This window comes from Dendrobates tinctorius, unplaced genomic scaffold, assembly GCF_039654945.1.
Source record: "Dendrobates tinctorius isolate UK_male_01 unplaced genomic scaffold, ASM3965494v1 ptg000103l, whole genome shotgun sequence".
Classification (NCBI taxonomy): Eukaryota; Metazoa; Chordata; class Amphibia; order Anura; family Dendrobatidae; genus Dendrobates; species Dendrobates tinctorius.
This window is the reverse complement of record NW_027361771.1, coordinates 39,179,819-39,206,693: the sequence shown is the minus strand read 5'-3', so window position 1 is coordinate 39,206,693 and position 26,875 is coordinate 39,179,819. Positions and strand designations below refer to the sequence as shown.

At 43.1% G+C, this 26,875-nt stretch overlaps 1 protein-coding gene across 1 annotated transcript in view; it reads left to right on the top strand.

The window, feature by feature from the left end:
• The window catches only part of LOC141100063 (anthrax toxin receptor 1-like), a 108,809-nt gene that overhangs the window by 55,333 nt on the left and 26,601 nt on the right, over positions 1-26,875 (top strand). The window contains exon 9 of the mRNA XM_073588257.1: positions 2,816-2,876. Coding sequence (XP_073444358.1) covers positions 2,816-2,876 — 61 coding nt within the window. The remainder of the gene's footprint in view (positions 1-2,815; positions 2,877-26,875) is intronic.

Sequence of the window (26,875 nt, the reverse complement as noted above, 5' to 3'; positions counted from 1 at the left end):
GACGGCATGGACCTCAAAAGAAGGAAAGACAAATGAGGGTACATGAGGGATAACCTGAAAGGTACATTTTGGTGATAGGAGCAGACCAACGCTTCCACCTGCTCTATTGTCTAATCTTGAGGTATGAGAGAAGTGTAGTCCACCATATGAAAGAGCAGCAGCAGCGGTAGTGTCTGACTGCTGGATCCAGGTTTCAGTAAGAGCCAGAAGGTTAAGAGAATTAGAAAGGAAAACGTCATGAATGAAGGAGAGTTTGTTACACACTGAGCGAGAATTCCAAAGGGCACAATTAAGAGAGACAGATGGCAAGCAGGGAATATTAATAAGATTAGAGGGGTTTCTGAGTGTAGCAGTTGGGGGGTTTGACTTTCTATAACATGGGGGACCAGGGTTGGGAGCAATGTCTCCTGCGACTAGGAGAAGAAGGATAGAAAGAGGGAGCAGATGGTTAAGTGATTTGTGAGAGCGTCTCTGATGTTGAATGGTGGGACTGAATGGGTCAGTGCCTACTGAAATGTATGCTCAGTAAATGCACTCAGTACCTGTTCGGGGCTTCTTTAGCATCAATTAGTGCATCAATGCTGCGTGGCATGGAGGCGATCAGCCTGTGGCACTGCTGAGGCGTTATGGAAGCCCAGGTTGCTTTGATAGCAGCCTTCAGCTCGTCGGCATTGTTGGGTCTGGTGTCTCTCATCTTCCGCTTGACAATATCCCATAGACTCTCTATAGGGTTAAGGTCAGGCGATTCTGCTGGCCAATCAAGCACAGTGGTACTGTTGTTTTTAGCCAAGTCCTCCTGGAGAATGAAATTTCCATCTCCAAAAAGCTTGTCAGCAGAGGGAAGCATGAAGTGCTCTAAAATTTATTGGTAGACGGCTGCGCTGACTTTGGTCTTGATAAAACACAGTGGACCTACACCAGCAGATGACATAGCTCCCTAAATTATCACTGATTGTGGATACTTCACACCAGACCTTGGAAATCAAGGTCACAGAGTCTGGAGGAAGAGTGGAGAGGCACACAATCCAAGCTGCTTGAGGTGAAGTTTCCACAATTGATGATGGTTAGGGGAGCGATATCATCTGCTGGTGTAGGTCCACTGTGTTTTATCAAGACCAAAGTCAGCACAGCCGTCTACCAGGAAATTTCAGAGCACTTCATGCTTCCCTCTGCCGACAAGCTTATTGAAGATGGAAATTTCATTCTCCAGCAGGACTTGGCGCCTGTCCACCCTGCCAAAAGTACCAATACCTGGTTTAAAAACAACAGTATCACTGTGGTTGATTGGCCAGCTAACTCGCCTGACCTTAACCCCATAGAGAATCTATGGGGTATTGTCAAGAGGAAGATGAGAGACACCAGACCCAACAATGCAGACGAGCTGAAGGCTGCTATCAGAGCAACCTGGGCTTCCATAACACCTCAGCAGTGCCACAGGCTGATCGCCTCCATGCCACGCCGCATTGATGCAGGAATTGATGTAAAAGGAGCCCCGACCAAGTATTGAGGTGTTTTACTGAACATACATTTCACTAGGCCAACATTTTGGATTTTGAAATCAATTTTCAAGCTGCTGTTATACAGTATTCTAATTTACTGAGATAATGACTTATGGGTTTTCATTGGCTGTAAGCCATAATCCTCAACATGAACAGAAATAAACACGTGAAATAGATCACTGTGTGTAATGACTCTATATAATATATGAGTTTCACTGTTTGTATTCAACTGAAATAAATTCACTTTTTGATGATATTCTAATTTTGTGAGGTGCACCTGTATACAAAATTGTGCGTTATTATAGGATTGAAAAGGTTAGTCCAAAGGTTGCACCATGTCACAATTTAAGTGCTGATTCACAATAACACACAGCAGGAGATCCATTTTCAGGACTTTTGGAGACCACATCCCCAACGATGTTCTCACCACCCATCTTTAATGGAAAGGAGAACAATCCAGAAAGATCTTCTTTTAACAGAGGCCCTATAGCAGCACATGGCCTGCCTTAAAGTGGTTTTCTGATTTTATAATAACCTTTTTTCAAACAGGTGCAGTTTGTTTAAAAAGAAAAAAAACAAAATAAAATGATTTTATTCACCCTCACCAGGTCCATAGCTGCTCCAAGTGTCTGCAACGTTGACGTCAGGTCGGCAGCGCTGCAGCCAATAAGTGAATTTAGCGTTTATGCCTGCCTGAGTAGACGGCACAAGCCGCTCACAGCCGCTGAGCTCACTGTCGGCAGACATTAGGAGCAGCAGTCTGAGGGCTCGACCTGGGGAGGGTGAGTAAAGCTAGGTTGTCTTTTTTTTTTTTTTTTTTTTTTTAAAGAAACTGCTGTTGGGGAATAAGGGTTTTTCAAAACCAGAAAACCCAGTTAGGCCGGGGTCACTTTCGAGAAACTTGCACGAGTCTCACATCTCAATACCCGACACTCCCGCTGGCACTCGGACCGGAGCGCTGAGCTGCATAGAAATACATGCAGCCGCAGACTCCGTCCCGAGTGCCGGCGGGAGTGCCGGGTATTGAGATGCTACTGGTTTCATGAGATGCTACTGGTTTCATGAGAGACACATGGTCTGAGATAGAAGTAATCTGAACTGTGGTTCTGTCTCGTATACTGTACCACAGTCATCGTGGTGTGTTATGTAGGATATTAAATATTCGTGACCATATTCATTGCTTTGTCTTCAGCCCCTGAGAGGGACAGAGGTCTGAATTGTTGGCTAGTATAAGCAGTAATGGCCATGCAATATTTTTCTACAACTTAATCTTAGCCTCCAGAAGGGGCTAAACAGAGAACTGCTTCTTCTTTCAGATCTTGAAGAAATTCTGCATTGAAATCCTGGCTGCTGAGCCGTCCAGTGTCTGCGCTGGGGGTGAGTGTATCATTACCACAGGAATGGAAAGCCTTGGAAAAAAAAGAAATTAAAATATTTTACCGTGGCCTTGCCAGGTCAATGCTACTTACTTGCAGAGTGTATTAGTCAGTCAGGAGGCTTTCTGATTATCTTCAAGCATGACCAAGAAAGATCGCTTCCTTAACTAGATCACTAAGTGCTATGTCCCCCACCTTATGTCGCTCTAATAATAATAATCTTTATATAGCGCAGCGCTTTACAGTTTGCACACATTTTCATCACTGTCCCCGATGGGGCTCACAATCTAAATTCCCTATCAGTATGTCTTTGAAGTGTGGGAGGAAGCCGGAGTACCCGGAGGAAACCCACGCAAACACGGGGAGAACATACAAACTCCTTGCAGATGTTGTCCTTGGTGGGATTCAAACCCAGGACCCCAGCACTGCAAGGCTGCAGCGCTAACCACTGAGCCACCGTGCTGCCCTGTACAGCTCTATAACAGCTCTGTAACAGCGTTATATGCTCTACAGTAGAAGCAGAGCATATAACTGGAGTGGGGCATCTGGGTGGCGACGACATGTAAAAACTCTGCAGAGGAGCTATATTCTTAGCAAATAAGGAGGTGGGGAATTTGCCCTGGTTTCCTTTTTTATGTCACTGTTAAAAAAAAATAACTCCATGTTTCTCATTCTCAATTAAAGGGAATCTATCAGCAGGTTTTTTTTTCTACGTAATCTGAGTGCACTATAAAGTGTGTGAAGAGAGCCTTATTACAGGGATGTGTCACTTGCTGGGCTTTGTTTTGCTGTTTCAATACAATCATTGTTTTATCAGCAAGAAATTATTAATAGAGGACAACTGCCCTCATGCATCCTAGTCCACTCATTCCTCCACCACTGACTTGCAGCTTTCTGGCACTATACAATGCACACAGAAACCTGTGGTGTGGGTGAGGTCATACACAGATCAACAGCTGAGCTCTGATAGATCTGCTGCAAAGAAAACTGTGACTATATCATGACTGCTGTAGTAAACTAAGTGATTAATTGCTGGAATCAGGGTCTCCGCCCTTACATCATGCTGCTGTCAGATTACATAGCAAAAACCTAATGAAAAATTTCCTTTAGCCCTTACAATAGACTGATACTTTGTAGAGATCTATTCTTAGTTTAAGCAGTGTACATAATTTCAGGTTCAGTCATCATATCAGATCATCAGAGGGCTGTGTTACAATAAAATGTAATACCACTATTATACCACTTGGGAGATATGACAAGATATAGGAAATGGCAGTGCTGTCTTTAGAAATTTCTGGGCTCTCAAAACTACCACTTCATTTTTTGTACCACTTTGCGCTCCATCTGCATATGTGAGCTGTGGAGACACGAGGATCAGTGGGTGCTCTGGTCCGCTGGCCTGTCTGTCTTTAGAAAGACCATGTCGACCAGAGCTCACCCCACTGAAATCTAGTACTTCTTTTCTGTGGGCAGATACTACTCAGACGACACAGGGTGAGGGTAACACACTGTGGTAATACTTTATTGGATCACCAAAAGTCAATAACATACAGTACAGTCCCAGCAAGTTCACAAGATGCTACAAATAACAGAGTCTCACTTTTCCACTGGCTCACGGGAATTAGAACATCTGTGACTTTGGGGCTTGCAGGGCCAACTATCCCAACCAGTGGCACCCCACTTTTGTAGGCATCCACAGAGAGAAGGTAGCAGCAAGCAAGTTTAGGAAGCTGAGAGAATACATTGAGGTGTGTGGTCAGGTGACCTGATTGTCGCAAACTGGGTTCTCCAAATGTTTATCAGGGTGCAGTGATGGTCAGTGGAGCAAATCTGCATTCCTCCAACTGGTGCCATGCTTTCTTGGCTGCTATCTTGTAGAGTTTCACTGGAAACAGAGGCAAATCCCACATTTAAATCACAGTGCATTCTTTCACGGGATTGTTGGAAGGTGGTAGTAGGTAATCCCTCATTGTTCAAGTGTTCAATTAACCTGCAGGGCTGGAACAAAGGGTAATCAGTAGTGTTGAGCATTCCGATACCGCAAGTATCGGGTATCGGCCGATACTTGCTGTATCGGAATTCCGATACCGACTTCCGATATTTTTTCAATATCGGAATTCGGCATCGGAATCGGAAGTTCAGTTGATTGACGGCTTGACGTCATCATGATGCGCGGTGTGTGCGCATCATGATGCGCCGTCATTTCGGGCCTTCCGGGGGTCTCTGCCGGCCTGCCGGGGGGCTGTGTGGACTGCCCGGGGTCTCTGCCGGCCTGCCGGGGGGCTGTGCCGGCCTGCCGGGGGGCTGTGCACCCTGTGGGGGTCTGTACCGGCCTGCCGGGGGGCTGTGCCGGCCTGCCGGGGGGCTGTGCTGATGTCCGGGGGTCTGTGCAAGCATCGTCCGATGGGACTACAAGTCCCATCGGGCGATGCCTGCTACCATGACAGTGATTGACACATTAGCCAATGATGGGACAGTAGTAGTCCCATCATCCGGCTAATGTGTTAAATGTTAAAAAAAAAAAAAAAAAAAAAAAAAAAATACTACATACATACTACATGCTACATACATACTACATATATACTACATACATACTACATACATACTACATACATACTACATGCATGCTACATACATACTACATATATACTACATACATACTACATACATACTGCATGCTACATACATACTACATACATACTACATACATACTACATGCATGCTACATATATACTACATGCTACATACATACCACATACATACTACATGCATGCTACATATATACTACATGCATGCTACATACATACTACATATATACTACATGCATGCTACATACATACTACATGCTACATGCATGCTACATACATACTACATGCTACATGCATGCTACATACATACTACATACATGCTACATATATACTACATACATACTACATATATACTACATGCATGCTACATATATACTACATACATACTACATATATACTACATGCATGCTACATATATACTACATACATACTACATATATACTACATACATGCTACATATATACTACATACATACTACATATATACTACATACATGCTACATACATACTACATACATACTACATGCTACATACATACCACATATATACTACATACATACAATACATTCATACAATACATACATAGACATACAGTACATATAACATAGAGTAACATACTTACCAATACTTGTCACATTGTTCCCCGAAGCCATTGTCTTTCCGGAATAAATATTAACATAACAAACCACAAAAATACTCACCCACGATCCGAAGCAGTCCACGAGTGTGTCCCACGACGATCTTGGGTAGAGAACTGCAGCATCAGATGATGCTGCCGTTCTCTACGGGCTGCAGGAATCCAATGACGGAAGGTAGGTATCCTTCCGCACTGTATTCCTCCGCCACTTAAAAAAAAAAAAAGTCCCTAGTCTCACTTTATGCCATTGCTGTGTGGGAAATTCCCACACAGCAATGGCATAAAGTGAGACTAGGGACTTTTTTTTTTTTTAAGTGGCGGAGGAATACAGTGCGGAAGGATACCTACCTTCCGTCATTGGATTCCTGCAGCCCGTAGAGAACGGCAGCATCAGCTGATGCTGCAGTTCTCTACCCAAGATCGTCGTGGGACACACTCGTGGACTGCTTCGGATCGTGGGTGAGTATTTTTGTGGTTTGTTATGTTAATATTTATTCCGTAGACGACAATGGCTTCGGGGAACAATGTGACAAGTATTGGTAAGTATGTTACTCTATGTTATATGTACTGTATGTCTATGTATGTATTGTATGAATGTATTGTATGTATGTAGTATATATGTGGTATGTATGTAGCATGTAGTATGTATGTAGCATGCATGTAGCATGTAGTATGTATGTAGCATGCATGTAGTATATATGTAGTATGTATGTAGCATGCATGTAGTATATATGTAGCATGCATGTAGTATGTATGTGGTATGTATGTAGTATATATGTAGTATGTATGTAGTATATATGTAGCATGTATGTAGTATGTATGTAGCATGCATGTAGCATGTAGTATGTATGTAGCATGCATGTAGTATATATGTAGTATGTATGTAGCATGCATGTAGTATATATGTAGTATGTATGTAGTATATATGTAGCATGTATGTAGTATATATGTAGCATGCATGTAGCATGTAGTATGTATGTAGCATGCATGTAGTATATATGTAGTATGTATGTAGCATGCATGTAGTATATATGTAGTATGTATGTAGTATATATGTAGCATGTATGTAGTATGTATGTAGCATGCATGTAGCATGTAGTATGTATGTAGCATGCATGTAGCATGTAGTATGTATGTAGCATGCATGTAGTATATATGTAGTATGTATGTAGCATGCATGTAGTATATATGTAGTATGTATCATGTAGTATGTATGTAGCATGCATGTAGTATATATGTAGTATGTATGTTGCATGTAGTATGAATGTAGCATGTATGTAGTATGTAGTATGAATGTAGCATGTATGTAGTATGTAGTATGAATGTAGCATGTAATTTTTTTTTTTTTTTTTTTTTTTTACATTTAACACATTAGCCGGATGATGGGACTACTACTGTCCCATCATTGGCTAATGTGTCAATCACTGTCATGGTAGCAGGCATCGCCCGATGGGACTTGTAGTCCCATCGGACGATGCCTGCACAGACCCCCGGAGCCTGCACAGACCACCGGCAGGCCGGCACAGCCCCCCGGCAGGCCGGCACAGCCCCCCGGCAGGCCGGCACAGCCCCCCGGAGCCTGCACAGACCACCGGCAGGCCGGCACAGACCACCGGAGCCTGCACAGACCCCCTGGCAGGCCGGCACAGCCCCCCGGCAGGCCGGCACAGCCCCCCGGCAGGCCGGCACAGCCCCCCGGCAGGCCGGCACAGCCCCCCGGAGCCTGCACAGACCACCGGAGCCTGCACAGACCCCCTGGCAGGCCGGCACAGCCCCCCGAAAGGCCCGTACAGACCCCAGAGAGGCTGTACAAGGGCAGGAAAGGGTTTTTCTTATTCCGATACCGGAAGTCCCATAGACTTGAATGGGACTTCCGGTATCGGAATCGGCGATACCGATACTTTTTTTAAAGATCGGCCGATACCATCCGATACGATACTTTGAAGTATCGGATGGTATCGCTCAACTCTAGTAATCAGCAGACATTCACATGTTAGCAAACATTGATTTTCAATCAACCTGCATCTTTGTCCTCCAAGCTTTATCGGAATAGTAAACTGCAGGGCTGATACAATAGGTAATCAGCAGACATTCTACAAATCAACATACAACAAAAGTCAACGTGCAGACTCATATGAACAATGGCTCATGCGACCTACTGAATAATATAAATAAGTAAAACCTGGCACTCAACTTGTTTAGCTGATATAGTAGAAATTTTATTGAATAGTCAGCTGACTATTCAATAAAATTTCTACTATATCAGCTAAATAAGTTGAGTGCCAGGTTTTACTTATTTGCACTATTGGTTTGGGATCCTACCTGAGCACCGCAACGGTTGTGCCACGTTTCTTTCTCTATACTACTGAATAATATGTCTGGCATAATTAAGAAAAAATGCTGTGTTGTTACATGAGCATACAGGTCTTTGAAAGATAAATCCATCCAAACTTTTATATTGTTTATCTGTTGCTGAATTCCTGAGAAATCAGAACTTTCATTCATATCCAAATGAGGTGTTAAGTGTTCTGGGCAAGCAGGGCTGTGGAGTCGGAGTCGGAGTCGTGGAGTCGGAGTCGGTGCTCATTTTGGTGGAGTCGGAGTCGGAGTTGGAGTCGGTATAAAATGGACCGACTCCGACTCCTAAAATATATAATAAATTGGGTACAGTAGTTCAATGCAGGATGTGCTGAATATTTTTTCATAGGAATTTGGGAAAGTTATGAAATGTCCTATAAATGGCTGTTCTATTCCTGATCTAAGGCTACATTCACACACAGCGTTTTTCCTGTGTTTTTTGAGGATACGTTTTTCAGCTGCAAAAGCTGATCATCTTTTTAAAAAACCGCATCACCTGAAAGGTTTTTGAGCTCATAGATAATGTTTTCAATAGCAAAAGCAGATTAGAAATCTGCTCTATCTATCCATTTATCCATATCTGTCTATCCATATCGTATCTGTACCAAAAAGAATGAAAACCGGGTAGTACACCAATATATATTCTGTTCTATCTAAATATCTTGTTTATGGGATCATAAAAATGATTAAATGTCTGAGGTTCACATTGTACTACAATAAATTTTTCACTTAAATATAAGCAATATGTGTGGGAGTCGGAGTCGGAGTCGTGGAGTCGGAGTCGGAGTCGGTGTAAGGGAAATTGAGGAGTCGGAGTCGGAGTCGCAGGTTTGGCTTACCGACTCCACAGCCCTGTGGGCAAGGCAGACTTCTTATGGAGGCCATGCGTCCAGATGTTGTTTTCCCACCCAGCATCAGTAGCTTTAGCTTCAAGCACCAGAAAAGGAAATCAGACAGTGAGCTAAAGAGGCTGGTGCTTATCCGGGAAACAACCTTGGGAGGGAGGGGATCAGGAAGTACTCTGTCACGCCCAGAGCACTTACAGCCACCAATTGTGCAAGTTTGCCCACTTAAAAAAAATTAGAGAGGCCTGTAATTGACATCATAGATAGGCCACAACTATGAGAGTCAAAATGAGAAAACAAATCCAGAAAATCACCTTGTCTGATTTGACAAGATTTATTTTTCAAATTATGGTGGAAAATAAGTATTTGGTCACCTAAAAACATGCTAGATTTCTGGCTCTCACAAACCAGTAACTTCTTCTGTAAGAGACTCCTCTGTCCTCCACTCACATGTTTGAACTTGTTATCAGCATAAAGACACCTGTCCACAACCTCAAACAATCACACTCCAAACTCCACTGTGGTGAAGACCAAAGAACTGTCGAAGGACACCAGAGACAAAACTGTAGCCCTGCACCAGGCTGGGAAGACTGAATCTGCAATAGGCAAGCAGCTTGGTGTGATAAAATCAACTGTGGGAGCAATAAAAAGAAAATGGAATCATACAAGACCACTGATAATCTCCCTCGATCTGGGGCTCCACGCAAGATTTCAACCCATGGGGTCAAAATGATCACAAGAACGGTGAGCAAAAATCCCAGAACCACACGGGGGGACCTAGTGAATGTCCTGCATAGAGCTGGGACCACCGTAGCAAAGGCTACAATCAGTAACACACTACGCCGCCAGGGACTCAGATCCTAGAGTGCCAGACGTGTCCCCCTGCTTAAGCCACTACATGTCCGGGCCCATCTGAAGTTTGCTAGAGAGCATTTGGATTAGCCAGAAGAGTACTGGGAGAATGTCATATGGTCTGATGAAACAAAAGTAGAACTGTTTGGTAGAAACAAAACTCGTCGTGTTTGGAGGAGACAGGATGCTGAGTTGCATCCAAAGAACACCATACCTACTGTGAAGCATGGGGGTGGCATCATCATGCTTTGGGGCTGTTTCTCTGCATGGGCACCAGGACGACTGATCTGTGTACATGAAAGAATGAATGGGGCATGCATTGTGAGATTTTGAGTGCAAACCTCCTTCCATCAGCAAGGGCATTGAAGATGAAACATGGATGGGTCTTTAAGCATGATAATGATCCCAAGCACACTGCCAGGGCAACGAAGGAGTGGCTTCGTAAGAAGCATATGAAGGTCCTGGAGTGGCCTAGCCAGTCTCCAGATCTCAACCCCAAAGAAAACCTTTGGCAGGATATGAAAATCAGTGTTGCCCAGCAACAGGCCCAAAACATCACTGCTCTAGAGGAGATCTGCATGGAGGAATGGGCCAACATACCACCAACAGTGTGTGCCAACCATGTGAAGACTTACAGAAAACGTTTGACCTAAGTCATTGCCAACAAAGGATATATGACAAAATATTGAGATGAACTTTTGTTAATGACCAAATGCTTATTTTCCACCATAATTTGCAAAATAAATCTTACCAAATCAGACAAGGTGATTTTCTGGATTTGTTTTCTCATTTTGACTCTCATAGTTGTGGTCTACATATGATGTCAATTACAGGCCTCTCATCTTTTAAGTGGGAGAACTTGCACAATTGGTGGCTGACTAAATGCTTTTCTCCCCATTGTAACTCCTCATTTGGATATGAATGAAAATTCTGATTTTTCAGGAATGAAGCAACAAACAGCAGATATGAAAATGTCAATGGATTTAGCTTTCAAAGACATTCAGGCCCTTATTTGTAATTTTAGGGTTAATCTTACTGAAAAATTGTCTTTAAGGATGGTTTCAATACAGTTTGAGATTTGTATTGGTGGTACATCCATAATACCCTTACTTTCTGCATTTGGATTTTATATGGCTGTAATCTGGACCCTAATGTGGCAGTAGTATTATTGTGTGACAGTAACATTATGCTCTGTTGGGTTTTGCATTTGGTCGGCTTTATTAAAGCTGGACAACTAACAGATGCACCTCCCTGATGATGACTCTACGTGATGAGGACAACTGGGCTCCTCCTCCCTCTCTGCAGAATGACCACTACTCACAAAACTCCCTGAACTTCCAGTTGAATGCTGTAATGTCTCTCTCCTTTCTGTGCTGTGTTCTCCCCTCATGTGCTGTCTCGTTTTAGCCGTCTCCCCCCTGTGCTCTGTCTGTCTCACCCCTGTGCTCTTTCTCTCTCCCCCATCTGCTGTCTTATCCTCTCATGTCATCTCTTCTTTGACCTGTGTACCCCATATGCTCTCACCTTTGTGTATGGTGCGTATAACATATACAGTGTGTGTGTACGGCGTATACAGTGTGTGTATGGCGTATACAGTGTGTGTGTGTGTGTGGTGCGTATGGCGTATACAGTGTGTGTGTATGGTGCGTACGGTGTATACAGTGTGTGGTGCGTACGGCGTATACAGTGTGTGTGTATGGTGCGTACGGCGTATACAGTGTGTGGTGCGTACGGTGTGTACAGTGTGTGTGTGTAGTGCGTATACAGTGTGTGTTTGTGTGTGTGTGGTGTGTACGGCATATACAGTGTGTGTGTGTGGATGGGTGGTGTGACGGTGTTGCGCTGGTGGTACCGCGCAAGATGTTGGTACCAACAGCAGTTTCCATATTGAGACACCCATCACTTGGGTGTCCCAATATGGTGGTCGGTGAACTTCCGCAGCTTGAAATTCTGGGATCCGGACACATCTGGACGGAACAGGATGTGAAGACATTACAAGGTAAGTACACAGCTCTGGCAAAAATTAAGAGACCACCACATCAAATCCCTGTCATGGGCAGCCCATTCTCCAGACCTGAACCCCATTGAAAACCTCTGGAATGTAATCAAGAAGATGATGGATAGTCACAAGCCATCAAACAAATAAGAACTGCTTATATTTTTGCGTCAGAAGCAGTGTGAAAGACTGGTGGAAAGCATGCCAAGACACATGAAAGCTGGGATTAAAAATCATGATTATTCCACAAAATATTGATTTCTGAACTCTTCCTGAGTTAAAACATTAGTATTGTTGTTTCTAAATGATTATGAACTTGTTTTCTTAGCATTATTTGAGTTCTGCAAGCACTGCATTTTTTTTGTTCTTTTAACCATTTCTCATTTTCAGAAAAAAATGCAAAATTTATTGCTTGGAAATTCGGAGACATGTTGTCAGAAGTTTATAGACTAAAAGAACAGTTTACATTTTACTAAAAAATATACCTATAAAGAGAAAAATCAGACAAACTGAACATTTGAAAGTGGTCTCTTAATTTTTGCCGGAGCTGTATATTAGATTCTACCTTACAGCTGTATAGCATAAGAAGTCATAGGGTCAGCTGGGCTTAGCAGGCCTATACAGAGAAATATTGTGAGCATCTCTGGCATTTTCCTTTGCATCCCATTGCGTGATCTCTTAGGCTTTGACTTATAATAGACTTTTGGGACAGGAGGCGTAAGAAGCAGATGTACTTTTGGAATTGAAGCTATTAAAAGGGTGTATGTCTCCTATTGGGAATAATGCATATCATATTAGAATGAAATGACTTATTATATAGTAGGGCTTTCATTTCAGCAATTCAGCATTAATCTACATTCTGCAGTAAGGATGTCATCATGATGACTTCAGTTCCAAAGACTTTCATTGTACCAGAGCCAGAGGACAAAAGGGCTGTAAGTGGGGCCATACAGAGGACTGTGTAATTCTTACGGCTCATTGCTGTAATCAGGGTAGACGGCACCATCTCCCACAAAACAGTGCCCCTAATGAAGCACCTTTATCTTACCACACTGTTTTGTATACCTTTTATGGCCTCTACTCAGTGTGACAACCAAAAGATGCCCCTCACACACTATAATATCCTCACAACGCTCCCCATAATGTCCCCAGACACATTATAATTCTCAGTGCCCCTTCACACAGTCTGATGCCCACATAGTCATCTACTCGTTGATGCCATCACAGTGCCACATATAGGATGATACCTCTACTTTGATGCCCTCAAGTTCCTCCTCCACACAGTATGATGCCCACATAGTCACCCACTCGTTGATGCCATCACAGTGCCACATATAGGCTGATACCGCTACACTGTATGATGCCTTCAACGTCCCCACCACAGAGTTTGATGCCCCTTCACGATATGAAGATCCCACACTGCTCAAACTTCCATGATCCTTGGGTCAATCTCCCACCAAGTTGTTAGCTAATACAGTACTCCTGAAGTTGCGAGTCCTACACAAGTTCTTGTCACCCCATTGCAAAGGTGACAGGACGAAGTGTAGCCTATTCCCACCAGAATAGCCATGAGGAGAATTTGACACCCTAGCATCCGGGTGTATAGTAAGTTATTGTTATGTCAAAAGCAAAGTTAGGACTTGTTCACACTGTTCATTTTTGCCATTTTTTTTTACCCTTTTTTTCTGTTTTACAATACTAGCAAACTGAATAAGATTTCTGAGATCTCATTCACATGCTGCTTCATTTCCTTGCAAATTTAAACCATCTAAGCTTTTTTTATCAAATCTGCAGCATGTCAATTTTTTTCATAGTTTTTCGCCCATTTAGATAAACGGAGTTTTCTTGCTAACACTCTGGTTTTTGCTGCTGAAAAATCTGCAAATTCTAATCGTGTATATAATACTAGAGGAAGACCTTTTCCTGCTGTTCTTCAGATGTCGACTATATGACGACCGATGTAGGGGCAGCAGCCAAGATTTGTAGGAACAGGGACAATAAATGTCCTGTTGCTAAGAACAAGGCTCAGATTGAAGTGTACATTAGCAATGTGTTTCCGCTCCAGTGGGATGGCAGCTTGTTGCTGGCATGTGTGACAACCCAATGTCTCCATCACTCGTCTATTTCTACAATGTGAGCGAACACACGGGCAACCCACCCTGCTGTCGAGTGGTGATGAATTCATTATTATGTGGGGGAGGAGGGCCCGAAGCATCGCCATCACCCGCACTAAGCCCATGCAGTCCTCCTCTCCACGTTGCTAACACTACCCAAATTTAATCCTCACAATGACCTTTTCCAGTCCTCCGTGCTGTCCTGTCACATTCAGCGATGGTCAGAGTGACAATAACTGGGGAAGAAAAGGACTCGGTGACTGAGGGAAATCAGATTAACCAGTTGGCAGAGAGTGCAATGAGCGGCTCTTGAAAACTGGAACATCGGCGGATGATTAAAAATCTTTTCAAATAAGCACATAGGAGCTGAGAAGTCATTTTGAAGTGTCCCACCCAAAATGTTACGCTAAAGGGATCTCAAAATGTATGCAAACATTTTAAACGTACATAAAATCACTCAAAGGAGGGACTGGAGCACATTTGTGCAAAAATGTGGCTTTTAAAAAAGTCGCAAATGAGGAATCAGCTGAAAGCATCTGGAAATCCCAATTCCCGCCTAAAATGATGAAATTAAAGGAAAGAGAAAACATAAAATAGACTTAAAAAAAGGTTCAACTTAAAGAGTTCATGGAACTAATCACTGTCTCACTGTAATGAGATATCACCTGGGTAACAAGTCAGTTCATGACATTTCTCCCCTCCTAAATATGCCAGAATAAATTGTAAGAGGTATTATTGAAAAGTGAAAGCGTCCAGGGACCACAGGCTCCATAGTTCCAGTGAAGGGAAATCTTAACACTTCAACACGACTAGACATTTTGGACAATTGTAGCTTCTAACTTTAAAGGAAGAGTTTGGGGGAAGAACCTTTTCTGCTCCAGCATCTGAGAGACACCACGCTAAACCGTCCCCTGGCAAGAACAAGATATGGGCGCTTTAGAGTCCAAAAGCTCATCATAATGTACAGTTTCAAATGCTTTGGAGGTGGAAGTGGGCCCCCTCACCTCATGGGTCCATGTGCACCTGCACAAGTTTCACCGATGATATGCCAGCCCCTGGGTTGCTAGCCCTCCAGACATGGGATGGCAGGCACCAAACCCCCCCACCTTCACCACCTTCCCAACTAACCAACTAAAATGAAAACACGACACATAGTGTGCAGATAAAAGGCCGCAGTATTTATTAGACTATGTTCTAATGCTATCGCTAGTCCTTATGTTGATCGCGTTATGCGATCGCGCTAACGCAGATCCTTCATCTGAGCTAGCAGTGACAGACCCTCGAATGCTGCAGACCGCGTCCGAGGGTCCGTCACAACATGACGGCACATCACTAACGCATGCCGATTAAGACATGTGCTATGTTATGGCAGTGTATAGTAGCGTTAATGGATGCGTTACATCGTGTTAATTCCGCTTTGTAACGCAATCCGTTAAATGGACTGCCATAACGCTATGTGAACCAGGCCTTAATGGTTCCTCAAATATTAAATATATTAAACCAATAAACAATAACATTCATTACTCCATAGCCACTAAAAACTATCCAGTCTCCACCCATCATAGCTGGGCGAGCAACATCTAATAAATACCACAACGACATTATAACTTAAGGGAGGGTGATTCTTCAAAATCCCGGCTGCTGTGTGTCCCCTGACAGGAATGCAGGGCTTAAAAAGGCTCTTCTGCTTCTCGCCGAAATCTGTCCACCAATCAGACTCCTGTCGCTCATTTCTGCCTGGCACCTGAAGACTAAGAAACCAATCAACGAAAGGTAAGTACCATTAGTCATTACATAACAAAGGAAGGGGGGGAGGAATAGAAGCCCACTACTGAGAGGACTAACGGGACATACCAAGTAAACCCTAACTAGACTAGGCTTTTAGTAAACAGGGGGAGTTGGTGCCGCAGTCCCATGAAGCCCCCACACTATTTGCTCTAAAGGGGGGCTTGGACATTCCCTGACAGTCCATTAAAGTAGGGCACTTTTTTGCCTAGTCCGTAAAAAAAAAATTGAGGGGTCCATGAATTTTTGAAGCAGAAGAAACGTATACACAGATTATTTTGACTGTAATTATAGTTTACAGTGAATGCTGTTCATGCTTCCATGTCAGATTTATGGACGCTATACATGTAACTGTGGCGCCCCTGAGGCTCAGTCGCCACAGAGGTACTGCACCTTCTCCTAAGGTGTAGTACCCCACCATCTAGGTAAGTTGGGAACTCCTTTCCACACTCCAACACCTGCACCCACACACAGGATAGTTCAGCAATGGACCAGATTGCGGCTCCATGCTTAGAGGATAGCAGAGCACTTTTCGTGGGTCCTTGCTTCGTAACACGAGATGTGCTGGGAGGTGGGTGGAGTTAGGTATAAAAAGAGTGGGAAAGTTTAGAATTAGAAGTCAGTCCATTTCAGTCTGGAGGAGAGGCTGAGAGCAGGCTGACAAGAAGTCAGCCTGTGGGGAGCTCAAGGCGGAGGAAGGCAGTCAGTCAGGAGAGGCTGAGGACTGGTCTTAGTGGAACGAGCTCCCTAGGAAAGGAACAGAAGGAGAGAGACGTAGAACTGCAACCTAAGCTTCCATAAGAGAGAGAAGGAACAGCGCGGAACGAAGGAGTAGGAGAACTGAGACGAGTTGTGGGTTGGAAGAGGAACCCTGCCTATAGGTTCTCAGCGCAAGGCCGGGGCCTGGTCCCTGAGGTTGTATGGACACTTATGGTTCTGCAGCAGACACCGGTGGAGTAGTTGGCTGTAAATGCACTACTCCCATCTAAGACTTGGGACACAACAGCAACACGGATAGAGAGCCGGGATCCAGGAGGTCCCTGATCAGGCTACAGCTGTCTATCATACAAGTAGAGTTGTTAGGAACATCTGACAGGAGAAACTTCAGAGTAACCATGGTACTGGAGCTCTTAATACTAAAAGGCGCAATGGAGGAGTCATTCAGGAAAGGTAGGTGTCGGAGAGGAGAAGCCTAACTTGCCCGGGAGGTTGTTTGAGTCTCTGGCCCGGAGGACACGGCATGGAAGCGGGCACCAGTGGTTACCAAGAACTGTGAGTAAAGCGTTGAAGCTGCAAGCCCTGGTGTCCTCCATTCCTTCTTGCGTCCGCCAGCACTGCTACATTCCCTGCGCTGGACACTACACCATCAAGGTGTCCCCACATCTACACTGTCCTGGGACAACAGCCCTGCCTGTGGAGGGCTATACCACCATTGCTGCATCCCACCATCTGTCCCAGAGGATCTGTCTGCAGCGTCGGCTTAACATCTCCCTTGCCGAACACCACAGGTGGCGTCACGAACTATCCATATAAACTATACTATTAACATCACCACCATTGATATTGGGTGCCCAGGGCCACGGACTGGGTCACTGCTGCTGTGACACATCCCCCTGACACCGGCCCGGTACCGAGTACCCCACAGCCCTGGTTGTGAGGGCGACCCATAACACTCAATCTTATTGAGTTATTATGGTTTTTCCAATGTGTCATTCCGTAAAAAATATTGTCTGTTCGTGATTTTCTGATAAGCTGTTCAGGAAAAATGAAATGTCAAGTTGGCAACCCTGCATCATGACTGTGCCTCAGTGCAGAATTCAAAGTCCATAAAGGTATGGTTGTGGGCAATTAGTGTGGAAGAACTTGACGATCCACACCGAATTCAGACCTCATCCCCATTGAATACATTTGGGATCAATGAGAATGGAGATTGTGAGCCTGGCCCCCTCATCCAACATCAGAAATGCTCATCTGGAAGAATGAGCAAAAATTCCCACAGACAGACAACAAATTCTTGTGGAAGGGAGACTGTTCTAGCTGCGGGAAGGGGACCATCTCTATAGTAATGTCTGTGGATGTAGAATGGGAGGTCATAAGAGCTCCTGTAGGGGTAATGTGGAGATGTCCCAATACTTTTCTCCATATAATGTATTTTAGTCAAACAATAGAAAAGGTCCACCATTAGCGTGCTTCCAAAACGTGTCATCTCGACACATGAATTATCGCTTGGATGTAAAAATTATTTTTCACGAAAAATGAACATTTTATGATCATGAAGCTGGATCCTTCACAACAGTTTGATGATCGTTGCTGCTTCGTGTTCCAAACTAAATTGGTGAGCTGGCTTTCCTGTATTCATTCTGTATTTTAAATAGCCCTGCCTGGCACACAAATACTGCCATATGGACCCCTATCTACTACTGAAGATAATGCTACAACAATATTTGAACTGGACGTTTTTAAAAAAAAACAAATAAAGTCTAGCAAACTTGCTCCCATGGGTGCCCGGTGTGTCTGTGGAGCTGGCTGAGTGCAGAGATTAGTGTGAGACGTGCCAGTAGGATTACGTGTAAGGCATTTTGTTCTGTAGTTGAGCCAGTCTTCTGGGATTTCTCCGATCCATTAGGTGGGTCTGGCCACACAAGGTTTACTCGGTCACGATGAGTTCATTATGTCAAAGTCGTCAAATCTTGCATAGATTTAGGAGTGTTCCTCGTTAGAGAACCTGGACTTCATCTCTAAATACCGACATGTAAAAGGGCTGCCAAAAGTTGTTTTCTTAGAATTCCCCACAAATGTATGCATTTTTTTAAATATGAATTACAAATGGCACATAGGAGGTTACAGATATGTGGTCTATTACAAATTATGCATTAAAGGGGTTGTCCGGATTAATTTTTTTTTTAATTATTCCATTGGCTCCCTGTACTTAAAAATAGCAAGTCAGCTGTACTTACCCAATGCCACTCCCCATTGCTTCCTTTGTTGACAGTTTTCAGCCAATTAGTCAGCTTATTGGTTTTCTGCCTCCTATGACTGTTGAGCTAAGTGATTGACTGCAGCGGTCACATGTTATCAGCATGATGTCCCCGCTGAAGTCATGTCAACAGACACAAATGTCTACAGCGGGGAACGGGTGTGGGAATGGTTGCTGAAGAGTACAGTTAAAGAACTTAAGAAGTTAAAGAAAAATAAACTGGACAATCCCTTGAAGTTTGATAATGTCTAAATAATACTTCCATATTCCGGAAGTATAAGGCCCACATAATACAGTGCTCAAAGTACTGCCATATAGTTTAAGTTACCTCTTTGTTTTCCGGACCAACAAGCAACAAGCCCCTCAATCTGAGTGACACCGACATAGAGATTTTGTGCCAAACAGCAGTCCGTTGGGTGCCACACTGAATATGGATGGCACATTTGACTTTGGGAAAGGGAGGCTGTGAGCAAGGGTTAATCAAGGAGATATAGGAGCCCACTCCTTTTCACTGGGGTTATTTGGGATTAATGTAGTTGGGATGTGCTCATCCTGAAGGTTGTCCTCTTTGGATTTCTTTACCCTCCACCCTTTGTTGCATTTTTATCTAAGTATTTTATTAGAAAGTTCCGAGTAGCCCGAGCCCAAGACTCAGATGTCATACCTGTCATACCTGCCATTCTTCAGCCTCTTTAGCATAGTACATATGAACATGGCGAGTCTGGTATTTTTATGATGGCCACAATGAGGTATTAGAGGTTTGCTCTTGGCTACCATAGTGTGGTAATACATAACTCTCTAATCCTTCAGTCTCCTTATGGCCAGAGGCCACTTCTACTTCATGCTTGTATTACTGACAATAGTCCTAATTAACGCAGTAGTCGGTCCCCCCAGAATGAGGAATCCACAGTGCAGTTAGGCTAACATTTTTTTTTCACTTCGGATGCTAAAACAAATGCGGAGTGATGGGCCCTGCCCGCTAGGGTTGATTTTTAGTCCCATTTCGCCTTATATGTCAGGTCTTGCCAGACAAAGAAGATGTTTTATGACTTAACTCAACAGCAACAGTAGTACTGCCATGCTCAAGAGTATTGCTGCTTCCTGCAAAAGACATTCACAGATCCAAAGAACTGTCATTAGCTGCTCATTTTGAGAATTTGTTAGGAGAAGATAGGAGATGGATAGATAGCTACTATAAAATAGAAAAAATGATAGAATAACATCCAAAAAATAGAATTATTGCAATATAAAAGATTACAAAGATGCAGCATTCCAAAAAACAGAAGACATGTGGCTAAGTAAAGTCCACTTTGTTATGCTGATATAAAGTCTGCCATTACTACCTCTTGTGGTCGGGCATTCCACAGTCTGACTGCTCTAACTGTACAGAACCCTTTCCTACTTAGCTGTTGGAATCGCCTTTCTTCCACTCGTAATGAGTGCCCCCTGGTCCTTAGTATGGTCCTTGGAAGGAATAAGTCACGCGTCAGTCCTTTGTACTGACCACACATACAGTGGGGAAAAAAAGTATTTAGTCAGTCAGCAATAGTGCAAGTTCCACCACTTAAAAAGATGAGAGGCGTCTGTAATTTACATCATAGGTAGACCTCAACTATGGGAGACAAACTGAGAAAAAAAAATCCAGAAAATCACATTGTCTGTTTTTTTTTCATTTTATTTGCATATTATGGTGGAAAATAAGTATTTGGTCAGAAACAAGCAATCAAGATTTCTGGCTCTCACAGACCTGTAACTTCTTCTTTAAGAGTCTCCTCTTTCCTCCACTCATTACCTGTAGTAATGGCACCTGTTTAAACTTGTTATCAGTATAAAAAGACACCTGTGCACACCCTCAAACAGTCTGACTCCAAACTCCACTATGGTGAAGACCAAAGAGCTGTCAAAGGACACCAGAAACAAAATTGTAGCCCTGCACCAGGCTGGGAAGACTGAATCTGCAATAGCCAACCAGCTTGGAGTGAAGAAATCAACTGTGGGAGCAATAATTAGAAAATGGAAGGCATACAAGACCACTGATAATCTCCCTCGATCTGGTGCTCCACGCAAAATCCCACCCCGTGGGGTCAGAATGATCACAAGAACGGTGAGCAAAAATCCCAGAACCACGCGGGGGGACCTAGTGAATGAACTGCAGAGAGCTGGGACCAATGTAACAAGGCCTACCATAAGTAACACACTACGCCACCATGGACTCAGATCCTGCAGTGCCAGACGTGTCCCACTGCTTAAGCCTGTACATGTCCGGGCCCGTCTGAAGTTTGCTAGAGAGCATTTGGATGATCCAGAGGAGTTTTGGGAGAATGTCCTATGGTCTGATGAAACCAAACTGGAACTGTTTGGTAGAAACACAACTTGTCGTGTTTGGAGGAAAAAGAATACTGAGTTGCATCCATCAAACACCATACCTACTGTAAAGCATGGTGGTGGAAACATCATGCTTTGGGGCTGTTTCTCTGCAAAGGGGCCAGGACGACTGATCCAGGTACATGAAAGAATGAATGGGGCCATGTATCGTGAGATTTTGAGTGCAAACCTCCTTCCATCAGCAAGGGCATTGAAGATGAAACGTGGCTGGGTCTTTCAACTTGACAATGATCCAAAGCACACCGCCAGGGCAACGAAGGAGTGGCTTCGTAAGAAGCATTTCAAGGTCCTGGAGTGGCCTAGCCAGTCTCCAGATCTCAACCCTATAGAAAACCTTTGGAGGGAGTTGAAAGTCCGTGTTGCCAAGCGAAAAGCCAAAAACATCACTGCTCTAGAGGAGATCTGCATGGAGGAATGGGCCAACATACCAACAACAGTGTGTGGCAACCTTGTGAAGACTTACATAAAACGCTTGACCTCTGTCATTGCCAACAAAGGATATATCACAAAGTATTGAGATGAAATTTTGTTTCTGACCAAATACTTATTTTCCACCATAATATGCAAATAAAATGAAAAAAAAACAGACAATGTGATTTTCTGGATTTTTTTTTCTCAGTTTGTCTCCCATAGTTGAGGTCTACCTATGATGAAAATTACAGACGCCTCTCATCTTTTTAAGTGGTGGAACTTGCACTATTGCTGACTGACTAAATACTTTTTTTCCCCACTGTATATTTATACATGTAAATGAGAACTCCTCTGAGGCGTCTTTTTTTCTAAGCTAAACAAGCCCGACTTTTCCATCATCTCATCATATGAGAGGCCTTCCATCCCTTGTAATAATCTAGTATCTCACTTTTGAAGTGACGCTTAACTTTCCAAAATTGTAATGGCAGAAAGCAAATTCTTTTTCAATTTAATATTGGAACTGCCAGAATCTTGGGGCGCAAAGACTAAAAATGTATTTAAAGTGTACCTGTCATTTCAGCTGACTTTTCAAAAGAAGCTGTTGTGTGCGTACATTTGTAATCACACAATTTCTGGTAATTAGATTACTTATATTCTATGGTTTTCCTCCTGCAGCCTCAACCACCTCTGACCTAGTGTGCACAGAGACACGAGGCCTTCTTGCTCTCCCATTTTTCTGTAGCACACTTTGAGAAGCAGCAGCATGGAGGACAATGTACAGCCCTAATTAGCAGTGTAGCTGGGAATCCAGCACGCAGGTGAGGTAAAACATTTACTAGAAAGCAGCAGTGCAGTCTGTGTGTCCCTCTGCCTTTCTTTTTCTCACTGGGCTCTTTCCTCTTCCCTCTTCATAGACTTCAGTAGGCAGTTGTGACCTGACACCTCCTATTCTTGCATTCCATCTTTTTTAAAGGGAACCTGTCAGCATGATTGTGCACAGTAACCTACAGACAGTGTCAGGTTGGTGCCGGTATACTGATTAAAATGATACCTGGATGATGAAATCTGTCTTGTGGTTGATGTTTAATCTTTATTTTCAGTTTTGAGTTAATGAAATGCTTGTGCTCTGAGGCGGTCAGTGGGGGGTGCTGTGGGGCAGTCTTCATGTGGTGCTCTGCTTACATATTCATCTTTATGGCTTATGACAGGTCACTGATCTGCTCCCTTGTTTACATACTGATTATTATAGATATTGAAAAAAAAATCACCTTCAGCAGGTAGGCGGCAGATGTATAATGTGCATTAAAAGCGGAGCCATTTTACTAGGGGGAAAAAATTGTCTCCACCAAGCTGGCGCCGGCGGTGCTTGTGCACACAGTAGTTACTTTTTGATATCCGATAGATACTACGGCGCAGATGCCACTGGCGCCATTTTGTTAGAGGAAATAACATTTATCACCACCGGCGCCATTTTGGTAGAGACAATTTGCAGTAAGTAATAAAAATGCCTTAAAACATATTCTGGCATTTGGCAAATAATAATTATGGTAATCATAATTGACCTAAAACAGGAAAGGCTTATTCTGATTTCATGTCAAGTATTGAGAAAAACACGCATATATGTCATTTTATATAGTGTATGTAAACATCTGGTTTCAACTGTATATATACAGTATATATATATATATATATATATATATATATACCGTATATCCATTTTGGGGCATTTCCCTCTACAATATGTCATGTGGAAAATATGAAGCTGACGTTATAGGCTGTACAGCAGCAATCCGTAGTTGATGGCAACAGTACTTTCGACAAGGACAGGGGCCAGGGAAGTATGTTTTCCTAATCTCGGCAATGACTTCTGGATACCCTGTGGTCAGACCATCAGAAGAAAGGTATGGTCAGCATCCTCTTGTAGAAGCGGCTGCTTTTCTTGGTGCTGACTGCACTATTTTACTGTTATGCCAGATCTGCATCTTTGTATTATATGGAGGAAGTTGTGGTGAGGGATACATTCCTACAGTGAGTATGTGGTGTTAGTAAATAGCACGTACATCATCTGCTGCTGCGCCCAGTACGGACAAAGAAAGCTTCAATCCTGCAAGTTATATTTGTTGTCCAAGAGTAGAAAAACATGGCCGCTTACTTTGAAAAACAGCGCCACACCTGTCTTTAGGTTGTGCATAGTATTGCAGCCTAGGTCCATTCACTTTAAGAGATCTGAGCTGCAATATCATACACAACCCCTGGACAGATATGGCACTATTTTTTTGACGAAAGCAGCCATGTCTTTGGGATCCTTTCCAGAACTTTAGATTAGGACTGGTTCATGAACTGCTCCTCAGGCACTGAGCAGCTGCCAATTCAGCTAAGTGGGCGGATATTGAGTTAAACGTCCAAGAAGGATTACACAAAAAGCTAAACTCAGAAAGGGCCCTCACCCCTTTCTCCTGAATTTTGACCCTTGACCGTTTAAACAGGACCAGTTCAACATTGGTGGAGGCCCATTGGCAAACAAATGTGTGGATCCCCTCCGGGTGCAAACAAAACCTGACTTCTTAGGTTTCTTTAATACGGTATATATATTTATATTTCAAATATATATGCAAAGAGATACCAAGGTAGAGTGGATTTTTTGATGTAAGCTGCTGATTTAGACACTATCCAAAACATAGTGGTTTAATATCGACTCGGTTAAGAGTCCATATGACTCAGGACACCCATACATGTAAAAATATAAATAAATTTAAAAAATCACAAAATAATTAAAGAAAATAGAAATATATTGTATCCATAAACTTGTATTTCTATGTAAAAAAAAAATATAAACAAAAAAAGTACATGTGCTTACAATCGCATCTTCCGGAATGACCCATCCCACTAGTAAACCCCCTCAATGAACATAAAAAAAACAGTTATTTTTCATCATAGCGCCAAACAAAAAGTGTAGTAAAATGCAGTAAAAAAACACATCTAAGGCTGGTTTCACATTAGCGCTTTTTAAGCGCACGCACGGCCGGGGGTAGCTCCGCCTCCGAGCCGGCTCTCTGCCCGGCGTGCCCGCCCCTTGCTTGTAGCGCCGCCTCCTAGCGCACAGCGGCCCCTGCGATCGGCGCACCCTATCTTTAGCATAGGGTGCGCAGATCGTGCGCAGGCCGTGCGCTAGTTGCGCTTTGACCTGCGCTGCGCACTTTTGACGGTGCGCCGTGCGCGCCAAAATCCGAAAAGTTTGATTTTGGCGCGCACGGCGCACCGTCAAAAGTGCGCAGCGCAGGTCAAAACGCAACTAGCTCACGGCCTGCGCACGATCTGCGCACCCTATGCTAAAGATAGGGTGCGCCGATCGCAGGCGCCGCTGTGCGCTAGGAGGCGGCGCTACAAGCAAGGGGCGGGCACGCCGGGCAGAGAGCCGACTCGGGGGCGGAGCTACCCCCGGCCGTGCGTGCGCTTAAAAAGCGCTAATGTGAAACCAGCCTTAATAAACATGGTATAGCTGAAAACATCATCAAATCATCATCTGCAAGTCATGATACAGCTCAATCACTGGAAACATAAAAGTTATAGCTCTCCAAATAAAGCTATGGAAAAATAATTATTTTTTGTATAAAATAGTTTTTATTGTGTAATTGTATTTTAACTTTTTCTCTTCATGCCTCTTTAACCCTTCTGAATGGTTTATTGTTGGAACTTATGATTTATTATCAATAGTGGAGGTTACAGTATACCTATTAGGATTTTGGATTTATAATAGTACTACTGACCCGAAGAATAAAGCTGCCTTATCAATTTTATCACACCCGGAACAGCGTAAAAAACAAACAAACAAAAAAAAAACCAGATCCTGAATTGCTGTTTTTTGTTCATTCTGCCTCCTAAAAATGAGAATAGAAAGCAATCAAAAAACTTTATGTGCTCGAACATGGTACCAATAAAAACGTCACTCGTCCTGCAAAAAGCAAGCCTTCACATGACTGTCGGCCAAAATATGGCATTTTTTTAGTGTGTGACAGCAGTCAAACATAAAAAACACTATATAAATCTGGTATCACTATACTTGCACCGACCCAAAGAATAATATTCTGACTCTTCAAGGCAGTATGAGTCTCTAAATCCTTAGCCATCAATTGCTTAGATAACTGTATGACTGTTGTACTCACATGCTAGGCGTCCTCGGATAGTAGAAGAAAAAAATGTTGCCAGTTCACCAATCAGTGAATTTCATAAGCCTCAGGAGCACGACCCGCTGTGTCCAAGCATGTAATGACCAAAAGAAAAAAGATGTCCAGCTCAACCGATTCCGTGAAGATAAAATTTCTTTATTCACAAAACTTGTAACATGGAGGACACAATCTTTAGCACAATACCAATTGGGTATGAATCTCGACGCGTTTCTGGAGACTATGCTCCCTTAACCCCTTCGCACCCGAGCCTGTTTTTGCCTTCGTGACCAGGCCAATTTTTTCAATTCTGACCAGTGTCACTTTATGAGGTCATAACTCCAGAACGCTTCAACGGTTCTTACTCATTCTGACATTGTTTTCTCATGACATATTGTACTTCATGATGGTGGTAAAATTTTTTAGGTATGATCTGCGCTTATTTGTTAAAAAAATCAAAATTTGGCGAAAATTTAGAAAATTTATGCCCTTAAATCAGAGAGTGACATCGCACAAAATAGTTAATAAATAACATTTCCCACATATCTACTTTACATCTGCACAATTTTGGAAACATAATTTTTTTTTAGGAAGTTATAAGGGTTAAAAGTTGACCAGCGATTTCTCATTTTTACAACAAAATTTGCAACACCATTTTTTTAGGGACCACCTCACATTTGAAGTGAGTTTAGGGGGTCAATATGACAGAAAATACCCAAAAGTGACACCATTCTACCATTCTAAAAACTGCACCTCTCAATGTACTCAAAACCACATTCAAGAAGTTTATTAACCCTTCAGGTGCTTCACATGAATGAATGGAATATGGAAGGAAAAAATAAACATTTAACTTTTTTTCACAAACATTTTACTTCAAAACCATTTTTCTT